Genomic DNA, 14,114 nt, shown 5'->3' on the forward strand with positions numbered 1-14,114 from the left:
GACCCCAGGAATCCGCCCCCCCCCCCACTAACCCCGCCCTGGAGCTCCACATAGACCCCTGGAGTCTGGACCCCCCCCACTAACCCCGCCCTGGAGCTCCACATAGACCCCAGGAATCCGCCCCCCCCCCCACTAACCCCGCTCTGGAGCTCCACATAGACCCCAGGAATCCGCCCCCCCCCCCCCGCACTAACCCCGCCCTGGAGCTCCACATAGACCCCAGGAATCCGCCCCCCCCCCCCCGCACTAACCCCGCCCTGGAGCTCCACATAGACCCCTGGAGTCGGACCCCCCCCCCACTAACCCCACCCTGGAGCTCCACATAGACCCCAGGAGTCTGGACCCCCCCACTAACCCCACCCTGGAGCTCCACATAGACCCCAGGAGACTGGACCCCCCCACTAACCCCGCCCTGGAGCTCCACATAGACCCCTGGAGTCGGACCCCCCCCCCCCCACTAACCCCACCCTGGAGCTCCACATAGACCCCAGGAATCCGCCCCCCCCCCCCCCGCACTAACCCCGCCCTGGAGCTCCACATAGACCCCTGGAGTCTGGACCCCCCCCCACTAACCCTGCCCTGGAGCTCCACATAGACCCCTGGAGTCTGGACCCCCCCCCCACTAACCCCACCCTGGAGCTCCACATAGACCCCAGGAATCCCCCCCCCCGCCCTGGAGCTCCACATAGACCCCAGGAGTCGGCCCCCCCCCCCCCCCCCAACTAACCCCGCCTTGGAGCTCCACATAGACCCCAGGAGTCTGGACCCCCCCCCCCCACTAACCCCGCCCTGGAGCTCCACATAGACCCCAGGAGTCTGGACCCCCCCCCCCCACTAACCCCGCCCTGGAGCTCCACATAGACCCCAGGAGTCTGGACCCCCCCTCATCCACTAGCCCCACCCCGCTCCAGGAAGTTTGAATAGCACCCAGGAGTCCCGACCACCAAGTCTCTCCCCCCCCCAGTAGACCCCTCCTCCCCACGCCATCCCCCACTCCCCTCCCACAACCTCCTGGAGCTTCTAGGAGAACCTAGGAGTCTGACCCTCCTCCCCGCCGCTCATAGAGCATTGAAGGGGGCCCAGGCAGTGCTGGGCTGGCTGTGGGGGCAGGGGTCTGGCTCTGTCTGGGGGCGGGAGGGAGGGCAGCAGGCTGAGAGCAGGGGCTGCGTGGCAGGTTGCCTGGCAGCCAGGTTGGGCTGCGCAAGGGACTCCAGGCCTGTTCCAGGGACGGGGCGAGTTTGTTTTCCATGGGCAGTGGAGGTGGGACCCAGCCGGGACACACCCCTTGTCAGCTGCTCCTGGCCATGGCGCTGGCAAAGTAGTAATGCTGCGGTTGGATTCTGTGCTCCCGCTAGGTGCCCCGCGGCTGCTCTGAGGGGGCAGGGCTGGGCTGGGCTGTCCCTGGTAGCCCTCTCCCTTCCCAGACTGGAGCCCCAGGACCCTACCCCTGTTGGGGTACACACTGTTGCCAGCACCCTCCTGGCGTTACACCCCCTAGCGCCCCCAAGCCAGCCACCCTGGGAGTACGGGGATCTGGGTGTGCCCGAAGGCGTGGCACCGGTTTGCGGGGGGCTGTCTGGGGTCTGTGTGTCGCTGTGGGGGTACGTGTCCTGGCGGAGAATCGCTACCTACAGCCGTGAGCCGCTCCCTGCGTTTGGGCAAGGGCTCCCTGAGGTTTTGGGTGGCTCTGACTCTCTGCTCCTGCTCCCGCAGCCTGCCGTCCACCCGCCGTCCCCAGCCTGCCGTGGGGCAGAGCCCCCCCGCTGCCCGACACCACCCGCCTGCCAGCCCCGGCATGGAGAGCGGGGGCCTGGCCATGAGCGATTGGAGCAGGTCTCCCCCCAGGAAAGGTGAGCCCAGTACCTAGTGTGGCCTGTGGGGCGCCCTCTCCGATCCCCCTTCTCTTGGGCCGGTCTGTCTGCTGGGAATCCCCCCAAATCATGCCCATGTTCCCCCCTCTTTGACATCAACCTTTCCTGTCCCCCTGGGAAAGGACACGTGTCCCCACCTGGCCTACCTTTGGACAGGCTGCATATGCAAGGCACTGCACACGCTGGTTTCACCCGCTTCTCTGCACCCCCCGTGGCAGGGTTTCAGGCGGCCTGCGGACCCAACCCAGCCAGCTCAGCGTTTCTCCCTTTCCATGAGGTGTTTGGGCGAGGGTCAGACTGGGGTGGGGGGAAGAACAGCCCTGTTCTCTCAAGCGCTACTCAAAAAAACCCCCGCTCTGCCCTCTTGAGCGTGGTCCTAGCGAACTCTGCCGACGCGGACGTATTGCAGCTGGCGTCTGGGCTGACCCGCGCGAAGGGGAAGGGGCCGTCCCTCCTCTGTCTGAGCGATCGTGGCCGGCTCGCTGCGGATGCGGGCACACGGTACCTGTGCGTGTTTCACGTGCTCAAGGTTCCTAGCTGCAACAACGTACTCCTGAGAGTGGAGATTCTGGAGAATACAGCAGCACGTTGTGCCAAGCTGTCTGCTGGCCCAGCCCATGCCCTGGCTCTGAAGCTGTTGTGCTGTATGGCGTTTGGGCACTGCCCCACGCCGAAATACCCCAGTAGCCATCCCCGGTCATGCTCCCGAAGGAGCGGCTGGATTGGCTGGAATTAAAAAATTTGCTCAATTGAGCCTATTCCAGCAGCTGCAGAGGAGGAATGTGACTGAGCTGCCAAGAGAATGCTAATGGGTAGTGTCATCTAGTGGATAGAGCATCGGACCGGGGCTCAGAAACTTTGTTCAATTCCTGGTTCTGCTGTGGGGCTTCTGGGCAATTTCAGGCGAGTCGCTCCCCTGCTTGGGGCCTCTGTTTTCCCGACTGTAAAATGGGCCTAAAGACTCTGGCCTCCTCTGTAAAGTGCTTTGAGATCTGAGAAGAGGGGGGCTGCAGGGCCGCCCAGAGGATTCAGAGGGCCTGGGGCAAAGCAGTTTCGGGGGCCCCTTCCTGGCACTCCCTGTCTCAGACGTCAGACATTCTCGTGGGAGCCCCTACAGGGCCTGGGGCAATTGCCCCACTTGCTCCCTCCCTGGGCGGCCCTGCGGGGCTGTAAGGCTACGTCTAGACCACATTCCTAGGGTGGGATAGCTCAGTGGTTTGAGCATTGGCCTGCTAAACCCAGGGTTATGAGTTCAATCCTTGCAGAGGCCATTTGGGGCAAATATTTGTCAGGGATGGTACTTGGTCCTGCTGTGAAGGCAGGGGACTGGACTCAATGACTTTTCAAGGTCCCTTCCAGTTCTAGGAGATAGGCATCTCCATTATTTTAATTTTAATTTCCTCTTTCGACAGAGGAATGTAAATGAAGGACTTCGACATTGCAAATGAAGTGCTGATTTACAAATTTTTCACTTCATTTGCATAATGGATTCCGATTGCTTTTTCGAAAAAGGATTTTTTGAAGGAAAAAAAAACCCCGGGGTCTAGACATGGGGCTTTTGAAAAACCCCACCCTTTTTCGAAAGAACCCTAATGCCTGAAAAAACGAGGTTTACAGGTTCTTTCAGAAAAGGGTGGGGTTTTTTTCGAAAGAACCGCATCAAGACCATGTTTTTTTCCTTCGAAAAATCCTTCTTCAAAAAAGCGACCGGAATCCTTTATGCCAATGAAGCGCAAAATTTGTAAATCAGCGCTTCCTTTGCAATGTCGAAGTCCTTCATTGACATTCCTCTGTCGACAGGAATGTAGTCTAGACGTAGCCTAAGTGTTAATACCGTGAGACAGCGAGCCCGTTGGTCAGACCGGGGGTAAGGATGAGCAGGACTTGACAAATAATGTAATCTACTCGCCCGTGGTGAGCTGGGACAGCGCGGCTGGTGAGTGGGGCTCGCCGTGGTTTGGCGAACCCTGAGGATGAGGGTGTTTCCCCCCCCCCCCACCACACACACAGGAGGTGGATCCTCCAAACAAGTGGCAGAGCCGAGACTGGAGCCAGGTCTCCTGGCTCCCAGCCACCGCAGGATGGCAGTTTGCCGTTCTTCCTGGCGAGGTGCAGGCACTCGGAGCCTAGGTGTCCTGGTCCTTCCAGCTCCGCCCCGTGGAGGGGGGAGTCCCTCCCCTGCCCCCCCATGCCCGGTAGCTGCATGGGGAACGCATCTCCACTGGGGCCGTATCGCTGCAAATCCAGAGCAACCCCCGGTACCTGAGACCTGCGTGTGTCCCATCGTCTCCCTGTTCTCTGCAGATCCCCTAGGCCACCCCGGGAAAAGCCCAGTGGCTGATGCGAGCAAGTCCGTGGAGGGGATGGATGGACCGGTGAAGAGAGAAGAAAAGAAGGTGAGTCCCGGCCTTTCTCCTGGGGAACGTCCTCTCTTCAGAGCGGACGGAGCAGGGACACCAGGAGGCATAGAGCTTGCTGGTGCATCTGTAGCTGGTGGGGCCGCAGGGTCACCATCCACCCAGCTGACACGGGGCTGGCCGCAGTCACTGGTTCTGGGGATTGCTGTGGTGCGGAGTAACCACGGCTATGGAGCCAGCTCCAGCACTGGGGGCCAAAACTAGGGAGCCTGGGGAGAACAAGCCAGAGGCTGGGGCTGCCATCTGCAGGGACCCATGAGTAACGTGTTCGCTAATTTTTTTCCACCTATGCACAGAATAAATTTTGTTGTGTGCACCCAGGCATGTGCAGATGTGCACCACTAGGAGAAACACAGGCTGCTGGCTATGGGTGCTCTGCTCCGGGGTGGCCACCCAAGTGCTCAGCTTACAGGGAACACTGCCCAGGAGCACGGGGGGAAGTGGGCAAGCAGTCGGTGGGTTCAGGAATCGGAGACTACCGAGCAGGAGGCAGGGAACGGCTGACCCTAGCCTGGGTTCTAGGAACTGGCCTGGCTAGGGGACTGGGACCAGGGCCGTTCTGGGACCCCAGGACTCTGGCTGTGATCTGATTTGGTTTCACCCACTTGAACCCTTTCTCTCCCCGACTCCAGATGAAAGCTGCTCGGCTCAAGTTTGACTTCGTGGCCGAGTCCCCCAAGTAAGTGGCACCTTGTGGATCTTTGCTCTTTCCAGGCTGGAGGTCCCTTGCACGGGTCTGTTCCGATCAGAGTAGCCACCCCCCCCGTCCGCGTGGACCCTGCCGCCGAGGCAGCCAGGGAATGGGCTGGTATTTCCTCTCTCTCCTGGTTGGATTGAGTTGGTGGGGTTGAATCCTCGGGGGATGGTCCCTGGCGGGGTGTGGGGCACAGACCTGGCCTATGCAATGTGGGCGACACCCCCCGGCATCAGGAGAAATGAGAGGCTGGCCCCTGGGCATCCAGCGGGATCGGCTCAGCAGCAAGGCCCTAGAGCCAGGGGCCACGGCGTGTCCTTGTGGGGGGCCGGGAGTCCCTCCCTTCGGGGCTGCTGGCGGGAAGGGCCCGGGGCCGTGACGCTCTTCCTTGCCCTTCCAGGGAGCTGACCCTGCAGAAGGGGGACATTGTCTATATCCACAAGGAGGTGGACAGGAACTGGCTGGAAGGAGAGCACCACGGCCGGGTGGGCATTTTCCCCTCCAACTACGTGGAGGTAAGGACGGGGTGTGGTGTCTGCAAGCCGCACGCCCGGGCCCCGGTGCCGGAACTCTCCCGGAGGGGGACAGACGTGCCCAGCTCTCCCCTTCCCCCCAGGCTCTGGCAGCTCGGCTCAGCCTGGCACAGACCCTGGCAAACAGCCGGGTGCACCGGGCCCGGGGCGCAAAGTGGTGGAGACAGGCCCTCTGGCGGCCAGTGCCGAGCCTGCAGATCAGACCAGGCCTTTCCTAATGTCCCAAGTTCGCCACCCGCTGGTCGCAGGGAGAGGACCAGCACTGAAAGGGTTAACCCCGCTCCCCTACCTCTGGGGGGGGGGGGATTGAAAGAGAACGTGCCCACCCCTGCAGGAGGGGTTGGAATTCAGGCAAGGGCTGGGAGGGGGGCTCGGGACAGACCGCCCCAGCCGCTGCTCTCTCCCACGCAGATCCTGCCTCCCACCGAAGTCCCCAAGCCCATCAAGCCGCCCGTCATCCAGGTGCTGGAGTATGGTGAGGCCCTGGCCCAGTACAGCTTCAAAGGGGACCTGGCGGTGGAGCTGTCCTTCCGCAAGGTGTGGCGCCGGGCGGGGGCGGCGGGTGGGTGGGGGCGCCGGGCAGGGGCAGGGGCGGGGGCGCCGGGGCAAAGCTGCGGCTGGGGAAGCCGCCGGTTCCGCGCATCACCAACGGGACACGGCGTCTGGGGCCTTCCGGACCGAGTCGTTCCCATCTGAGCGCTGCCCTGTGGCGCCGTGACCTGAGCTTCCTGGGTCTCGGCCCAGCGCCTGGCTGCCTCGGGGGTCGGCCCTGGCAGGGTGAGGTGGGAGGGAGGCAGGTTAACTCCTGTCCGGCTGGCCCTGCCGGGTAACTCTCTGGCCTCCTCCTCGGAGGGGCTGAGCCTGGGGACTGAGTTGGGGGGGGGGGCCGTGGCACAGGAGCTGCGCTTGGCCCGAACCTATTGAGTGGCTGCTCAGACGGTTCCAGTCTCCAGGGCTGCCCTACCCAGCACTGAATCCACTTGCAAAGAGCCGAGTGGCAGTGATGCCCGGAGGCTTCCAAGGAGCACAACCCTCGGTCCGCAGGCTCCGGGGCCAGCGGCTCTCCCTCCGTGGCACAGCCAGCTGGGCTGCACCTCGCCGCGCCGGGCACAGGACAGAGCAGCGGGGGCCGGCAGCCAGACTGGTTGGGCCGTGCGTGCAGCCGGGTGGACCTGCTGGCGCGGGAGATGAGAGAACCAGGGGGTGCTGGGCTGGGTGACGGGTAGGGCACTTCACTGCGGATGCCCCAGGGGCTGGCGTGTGGCAAGCCCCCCGTCCTGCCCGGGGAAAGGCTCCTAACCTTGCCCCTCTCCGCCTCCGCAGGGCGAGCGCATCTGCCTGGTCCGCAGGGTGGACGAGAACTGGTATGAGGGGCGGATCTCTGGCACCAGCCGCCAGGGCATCTTCCCGGCCAACTACGTGCAGGTGGTGAAGGAGCCACGAGTCAAGGCCTCCGAGGAGTTCCCCTCCTCCCCCGCCTCCCCCAGCCTGCTGGCCCACGCCGGCTCCCCGGCCCAGCTGCACTCGCCCGGAAGCCAGCGTTCGGCTCACACGCCCTCCTTCCCGGCAGGCTCTCCCGCCGCCCAGCGGCGCGTGGCCGAGGGGGGGGCCCTGTCGTCCTCGCCTCGCCATTTCGGCTTCACCTTCCCTGCCTCCCCCACGCTGCAGCGTGCCGGAGTCTCGCCGGGGCTCCCCCAGCCGGCCCCCAGCGCCCAGCAGCACCCGGCCCTCGCCCAGCAGCGCCTGAGCCCGCAGCCTCCGGCCCTCCCCCGGCCACTGGAGACCTCGCCCGCTGCAGCGCCCCGCACGCTCCCGGGGCAGGTGAGACATTCGCGCTTCTCCTTTCCCTGGATCAACCCGCCCCAGGAGCCCCGCCCGGCCTGCGGCGCAAGGACCTGGCTCCTCCGGGGCTGCCCTGGAACCTGCGCGCGCATCTGGGGTCCAGCTACCCGCCCTGGCGGGGCTCCGCATCTGTCCTGTGGGATCCCTCCGCTCCTCCCCACCCCGGGCTGGTTCCCCCAGGGCTGCCGTGGGAGCCTCCTTCAGACTCTCCTCTCTCCCTTGCAGGGCTCCGCCCTTGCAGGCTGCCCCCCGGACAGCGCTGGGCACCTCCCCGACACCCCCCCGTCTGACGCCGCCGCCACCATCCAGTGGACCCCGTAAGTGCAGCTCGCCCTGTCTCCGGGAGGGGCCAGTGGAGAGCCCTCATCCCCCCCCCCCCCCCCGTCAGGGGCCAGCCCGGGGAGGTGACCTGTGCTGCAGATGGCCCACTGAGGCACGGGGCCGGGACAGCGTCTGAATTGTCACCCTGAACAAGGGCCTTTTCAGAGCCGCGCGCTCCGTGACCCAGGAGCGGATGCTGCCGGCAGCTGGACCTGGTGTGTCTCCCCCCGCCCCCGGCGCACCCGTCTCTGCCGGCACAGCCAGGGAGGGAGGGGGCTCTGTTGCCGCCCTGGGCCCGGCTCGGTTCCTAGCCCAGGCCAGCCCGTGGGCTCCCCCCTGCCGGGCGTGGGAGCAGGGTCTCACGGGTCGGGGATGCCTTGCAGGTACCGGGCGGTTTATCAGTACCGACCCCAGAACGAAGACGAGCTGGAGCTGCAGGAAGGGGACCGGGTGGACGTCATGCAGCAGTGTGACGACGGCTGGTTTGTGGGTACGTTTGCCAGCTGGGAGCCGAAGGGGGGGGGCTCTGCCCGTGGGCTCCTGGGGGAGCAGGAAACAAGGTCCCAGGGACTCTGGGCCCAGCTTCTGCCAGCGGGGTGGTGGTGGGGATGGTGCAGGAGCCCAGACTGGGGGCGGGGGGGGGCAGCATCCTGAAGTGGGGGGGGTTGGAGGGAGCCATGTTTCTGCGGCAGGGCAGCCTCCGAGCTCTCCCTCGCTTTGTCTGCTCCCCCCAGGCGTGTCCAGGAGAACCCAGAAATTCGGCACCTTCCCTGGCAATTACGTGGCTCCGGTATGACGTCCTCCCGCCCCGCAGCCCAGCACGAGCCAAGAGGAAGCTGCAGCTGCACCCGGAGCCAGCGGCACGCCCCGAGACTGGAGCGAGGAGACGGGGACCCCACGGACTTTCCCGGCAGGGCGCTTTTGGTGGCTGCTGCTGGGGCTCAGCGCTGGGACTCTTAGGAACGGTCCCCCCATTATTGTCCCAGTCACTCAGCCCCGCTTCTGGTGGTGCCTCCTGGGGCTCCTTCTGATGAGGACCAGCTCCCCCCACCCCTCTCTCGCTCCCCCGTGGAGCTCCCTCTGGCGGGGAACAGCCGCCCTGCCGTAACCCCCCACCCCGTGTGGGACGTCCTCTGATGGGGACCAGCTCTCCCTCCCCCTGACCCATCATGGGGCTCCCTCTGACAGGGACCAACCCCCCTCCCACTGCATGGAGCTCTCTCAACCAGGGACCATCCCTCCTCCCCCAGCCTTAACCCATCCCAGCTCCATCATCAGCCTCCCTCTGACAGGGACCAACCCTCCCCAGTCTCAATCGTCTGAACCCCAACATGTGGGGCTCCCCCCTGCTGGCACCAGCCCCCAAGGAATACGCTCCTCCCGCTGTGGGGCTCCCTCTCCTGGGGCCAGGCCCTCCAGTCTTAAACCCCCCTTGTGTGGGGCTCCGTCTGATTGGGACCAGCCCCCCATCACTGCCCCCCAGGACTCTCCATGGCAGGGTGTCTCGCCCTGTGCCCACCCGGTCTGGGCCGCGCTGCAGCCTGTGTCCTTGGGATAGGGGCAGTTGGTCCGTTTCTTCCAGCCAACCCCCAGGGAGGGATGCTCCTTTCTCACTGGGCAGGCCCAAAGCGCCGTGTTTCTTCCACCACGTGTCTGGGAAGCGGGCGCCGGGGCTGCCCACTGCGTCTCCCTGGCCCCAGCGAGCTGCGCTGGGCCCTGTGCTGGCGTGTGGCCGGTCGCGGACAGACCCTGCCAAGCGGCCTGGAAGGGGCTGGCTAGCATGCCCCCAACCCTGATCTGCTTGTCCTCTGTTATTAAAGATCAGCCTCCCCCACACGTAGGCCCTGCCTGGTGCGTGCGGGGCAGGGTGGGAATCCGGGTGAAGGGCAGCTCGTGCCCAGTGGAAAACGGAGGCACACACCCTTGTCGCCGATACCAGGCTGCAGCGAGCGTGCTGGGTCTGAGCAGCGGCCTGAGGGGTCAGTTCTGTACCAGCTGGGCTGCTCCTCAGTCCTGCCGTGCTGGGCACCCCCGAAAGTGCACAGGTGGCAGAGCCTGGTGCGTGACGCACCCTTCAGACCTGATTGGGCCAGGCATGAATCCATCAAAGGCTGCTACAAGGAGGAGGGAGCAAAATGGTTCTCCCTGACCTCTGAGAATAGGACGTTATTCCCAATGTCCAACCGAAATCTCCCGTAAGCCCATTGCTTCTTGTCCTATCAGTCAGGGTGGTGAAGTGCTGGAATAAATTGCCTGCAGGGGGGTTGTAAAGTCTCCATCACTGCAGATACTTAAGACAGGACTACACAGCACTTTAAAGACTAACAAGATGGTTTATTAGGTGATGAGCTTTCGTGGGCCAGACCCACTTCTTCAGATCAATATGTGGAAGAAAATTGGCATGGCCATATATGCCAAAGTGATACAATCAAAAAAAAAAGTGAACACATAAAACTGATTAATCAGATTTAAGAAAAGAGGTAATGACATTGGGGGTGATAATTGGGGAAGCTATCTTTGTAATGGGTGAGATAATTCGCATCTTTGTTAAGACCCATACGTAAAGGCTGGGTCTAGACTGGCAAGTTTTTCCGCAAAAGCAGCTGCCAGCTGTCTACACTGGCCGCTTGAATTTCCGCAAGAACACTGACGATCTCATGTAAGAAATCAGTGCTTCATGCGGAAATGCTATGCTGCTCCTGTTCGGGCAAAAGTCCTTTTGCGCAAAAGGGCCAGTGTACACAGCTCAGATTTGTTTTGCACAAAAAAGCCCTGATCGCGAAAATGGCGATCGGGGCTTTTTTGCGCAAAAGTGCGTCTAGATTGGCACGGACGCTTTTCCGCAAAAAGTGCTTTTGTGGAAAAGCATCTGTGCCAATCTAGATGCTCTTTTTTGCAAATGCTTTTAATGGAAAACTTTTCCGTTAAAAGCATTTGTGGAAAATCATGCCAGTCTAGACGTAGCCAAAGTGTCAAATTTAAGCATGACAGGTAGGACAGATGTGAGAGATGATCTAGATCAGGGTTCCCACCTTTTCAATTTATTACAATTTCACAAAATGCCCCCCTCCCTGAGGGAGACAAAAAAGAAAAGTCAAGATTGGGCCTGATCCTTATTTTTAAACTTTCTACAAACCCTCTGCAGTACTGTTGTAGACCACCAGGGGTCTGTGGATAGGGAACCATTGCTCTATAATAATAAATGGAAGGGATCTTGCAAGGTCATTGAGTCTAGTCCCCTGCCCTCACAGCAGGACCAAGCATTATTGCTGACAGATTTGCCCCAAATCCCTAAATGGCCCCCTCAAGGATTGAACTCACAACCCTGGGTTCAGCAGGCCAATGCTCAGCATGTTTGACCTACCATGAGTGCTGGGCAGTGTTCCCTGTAGAGCAGAGTGTAGGGGTGGCCACCCAGGTGTCAGCCAACAGTCAGGGCAGTGTGTATGTACTATACACCCGAGACTTTAACTGCTGAGACCGGGGTCCCTTGCAGCAGGCAACCTGGAGGAGGTTGACGGGTGCCCAATAAGTGTACAGGGAGAGCTTATTACACTTCAGATTTCAGCTGCTAGAATTCGTAATTCCTTCGCAGCGGGCAGCCTTGGGGAAGGCTGAGAAGTGCCCCAGTGAATTCTGCCACCTGGGTGTGACACAAATCCAAACGCCCAAGCTCTCCCTATATCTGTCCCTTAAGATCGGCTGAAGTTCTTTTAAATTGTGCCTGGTTCTGTTACAGCAACTGAAGGAGTCAGGTTAAAACTTAAACAGTTACAGGTTTATTAAAGAAGCTTATAAATCATATGGTTACAATGGCTATTGCTCTATTTCTTAACTACTAGCAAAATATAGATCTTAAAAATGGTTACAAAGAAGATAAAGATAGAAAAATAGAAATAATGGTACCGAGTAACAGCTTACTCTTTCTATGTGTACACTTAAGACAGAGGACCACATCCAGGTACAATTTTTACCCCCTTCTGTGCCTCTCGACTCCAGCATGTCAGGCCAGGGTCGGTCCCTCAATTCCTAGGAAAGATGAAAATACGAGGTGGGTGTCCCCAGAGAACCTCGGGAGGTCAAACACCTAACCCGACCAGCAGGTAGAGGGTAGAATGACACTCAAAAGAGAGTGTGCTGCTGTACCACCTTTATACTCAGGGGGTCACGTATTTCTCTTTCTTATCTGTGATGCCAAATGGTGCTGGTCTGTCTTGTGAGACCAGTTCTTACAAGGGAGTTGTGAACTTAATTTACACTTGTAAGAGAGAGAACTAAATTGGAAGTACTGGGCATACTTTTCTCAGTGGGAAATTCCTCTTCCAGGGACTGTGTGTGTTCAAATCAACATGGGTGCCAGCCGGGCACACCTGCATATCCTGATCTCGCATCAAAGCAGATCAAAGCTTAATGGCTATGCTGATTGCCTTAATCGCTCTCTCTCTCCTCATATCTATGTTTTCAGCTTCTCAGGATCAGATGAGCCAGCATAGACTATGCTGATTTTACTGCTACTTCTCTGTCCTGTATGCTTCAGGAACCTCAGAGAGGCAAAATAGGATGGATGAGATGGGGGGGGGGCTGTCTGGCTACACCAGGAGAGAATCAAATACCACACGGCTGATTAGCAGCGTGCCCACAGCTGGCAGTAAGTGTTTCCATTGGGGGTGCACGTTCCTCAGTGCATACAACAAAATTTATTCTGCCCATAGATGGAAAAAGATGGGAGGAAACACTGGCGTAGGGGACTGGACTTCATAAGGTCCCGAGGTCCTTTCCAGTCCTATGATTCTATGAGCCACGGGTTCCGTAGTGGCCCCCACCCCGTGTTACGGGAGATGTGGCTGCTTGGGGTGGAGGCAGATGGACTTGCTCTGGCTGCTCCCTCAGCCGTACTAGGGCAGCCTCAGTCTTCCGTTACACAGGACCGGCCTGCTCCTGCCCCAGATCTCTGGTGGCCGGGGGTGGGGATTCAGCAGGGCCGGGCTCAACTCAGAGGCCACCATGTTGCCGCAGTGTCTGGCTTCCTGTGCAGCCCTGGCCACCTTGGGCTTCCTTGCCCGCAGGCACTGGGGCTGTAATTCCAGGGGCAATGTCAGCCTCTGCGCTAGGCGGCTGCAGAGTAGATGCACCCAGCAGCTGGGGAAGGGATCGGGTGGGGGGATACAAGCACCAGGTGGCTGCGTTTCCGGGGAGCCGGCTAGAGCGTGGCACGCACGTGGCTGGTGGAAGGTACTTGCTGTCTGCCAGACTGGCACGTGGCAGGGGCAAACACTTTGCCACTCCTCCTACCTTTACTCCCTTTTTTTGCTGTGCACTTGGGGGGAGGGGAGCCCTGTGGGACCTTCCTGGAATTTTATACTGGAAATGACCCTTGATCTTGAATGCCTTCCCAGAGCAGAAGGGCCCCTGTGTTTCAAGGTCCCACCTGGAAAGAATCAGGAAACAGTTCATTGATCTGGGCAGGGTGAAGAGCTGAGCAGAACCTGTCGCGATTGGAGGCCTCCTGGCTGTGGCAGGGCTGCCATCAGGAGGGAAAGCTGAGTTACTGGAATGCAGCCCCAGCCCCGCTGACCCTCTGCTACCTGCTATAGAGCCTCCCGCCAGCAGTGTGCACGGAACTCACTTCGCACTGATCTAAGTCCCCGCCACAGGAACGAAGGGAGATTCTCCATCTGCTGGCAGCAGTGTAGTGCTCATGCCACACAGATGAGCACTTCTGGTTCCATCCAGTAGAGGGCAGTGGCTCTCCTACGGAATATCCCTCAGCTTGCCTCCAGCCTGACGAGGGGCAGGGAGCTAATGGGAGGAAAGGGGAAAGAAATAACCGTTGTCAATGAGAGTGGGAACAGTTCCTAAGTTAGCAGAGACAACGTTCCTTCGGCCCTGGTGTTGCAATCTGGCTCTTCTGAGATGATAATGCAGGGCTGGAGGAGGCCTGCATTGGGGACAGTGTCTGCAGGGGAGAACGGGAAGGCTGGGATGGATTTCTGTCATCCTGCCCCCCCTTTGCACGGGCCATGGATGATAAGGCCACTCTGAGCTGTGTCCCATCAGCTGGCCAGCGAATTCCATCCAGGGACTGCAGCCCCCAGCCCATCCCTGGAGCTAGAGTGGTGCTTTGAGTGGTTGGGAACAGGGAATCCGCCTGGTCTCTAAGCAGCAGCCCACCATGAGATGGGCGCTCGGTGTCTTCTACAGCCAGCCAGATGGACCCCTTCAACCCCCCTTTTGCTCGCCGCCAGCCGGGCTGCAATTGCCCCTCTCTGCACTGGTCTCGCCTGCTCTTGGACATGTTGCCAAAGAGCCGCTGGGTGACACGGGGGCCCACACGCCTCCCCCAGGAGTGACTTGGGCCCAGCTTGGGAAAGCGATTGAGCGGCCTAGCGCCCCCCAGGGTCAGTGGGAGTTGGGGGCCTGCCGTACCTCTGGGCGT

General features: G+C 60.7%; 1 protein-coding gene across 5 annotated transcripts in view; it reads left to right on the forward strand.

The window, feature by feature from the left end:
• SORBS3 (sorbin and SH3 domain containing 3) overlaps nt 1-11,480 on the forward strand; it is a 49,439-nt gene extending 37,959 nt beyond the window's left edge. For all 5 annotated transcript variants that reach the window (XM_089773839.1, XM_089773841.1, XM_089773838.1 and 2 more), the window contains exons 14-22: nt 1,714-1,850; nt 4,176-4,267; nt 4,921-4,967; nt 5,383-5,497; nt 5,927-6,052; nt 6,839-7,336; nt 7,583-7,674; nt 8,062-8,168; nt 8,413-11,480. In XM_089773839.1, coding sequence (XP_089629965.1) covers nt 1,714-1,850; nt 4,176-4,267; nt 4,921-4,967; nt 5,383-5,497; nt 5,927-6,052; nt 6,839-7,336; nt 7,583-7,674; nt 8,062-8,168; nt 8,413-8,474 — 1,276 coding nt within the window. In that variant the 3' untranslated portion in view covers nt 8,475-11,480. The remainder of the gene's footprint in view (nt 1-1,713; nt 1,851-4,175; nt 4,268-4,920; nt 4,968-5,382; nt 5,498-5,926; nt 6,053-6,838; nt 7,337-7,582; nt 7,675-8,061; nt 8,169-8,412) is intronic.
• Nucleotides 11,481-14,114: the final 2,634 nt, after the last annotated feature.

The sequence above is a fragment of the Pelodiscus sinensis genome, chromosome 28 (genome assembly GCF_052426305.1).
Source record: "Pelodiscus sinensis isolate ZL-2025 chromosome 28, ASM5242630v1, whole genome shotgun sequence".
NCBI lineage: Eukaryota > Metazoa > Chordata > Testudines > Trionychidae > Pelodiscus > Pelodiscus sinensis.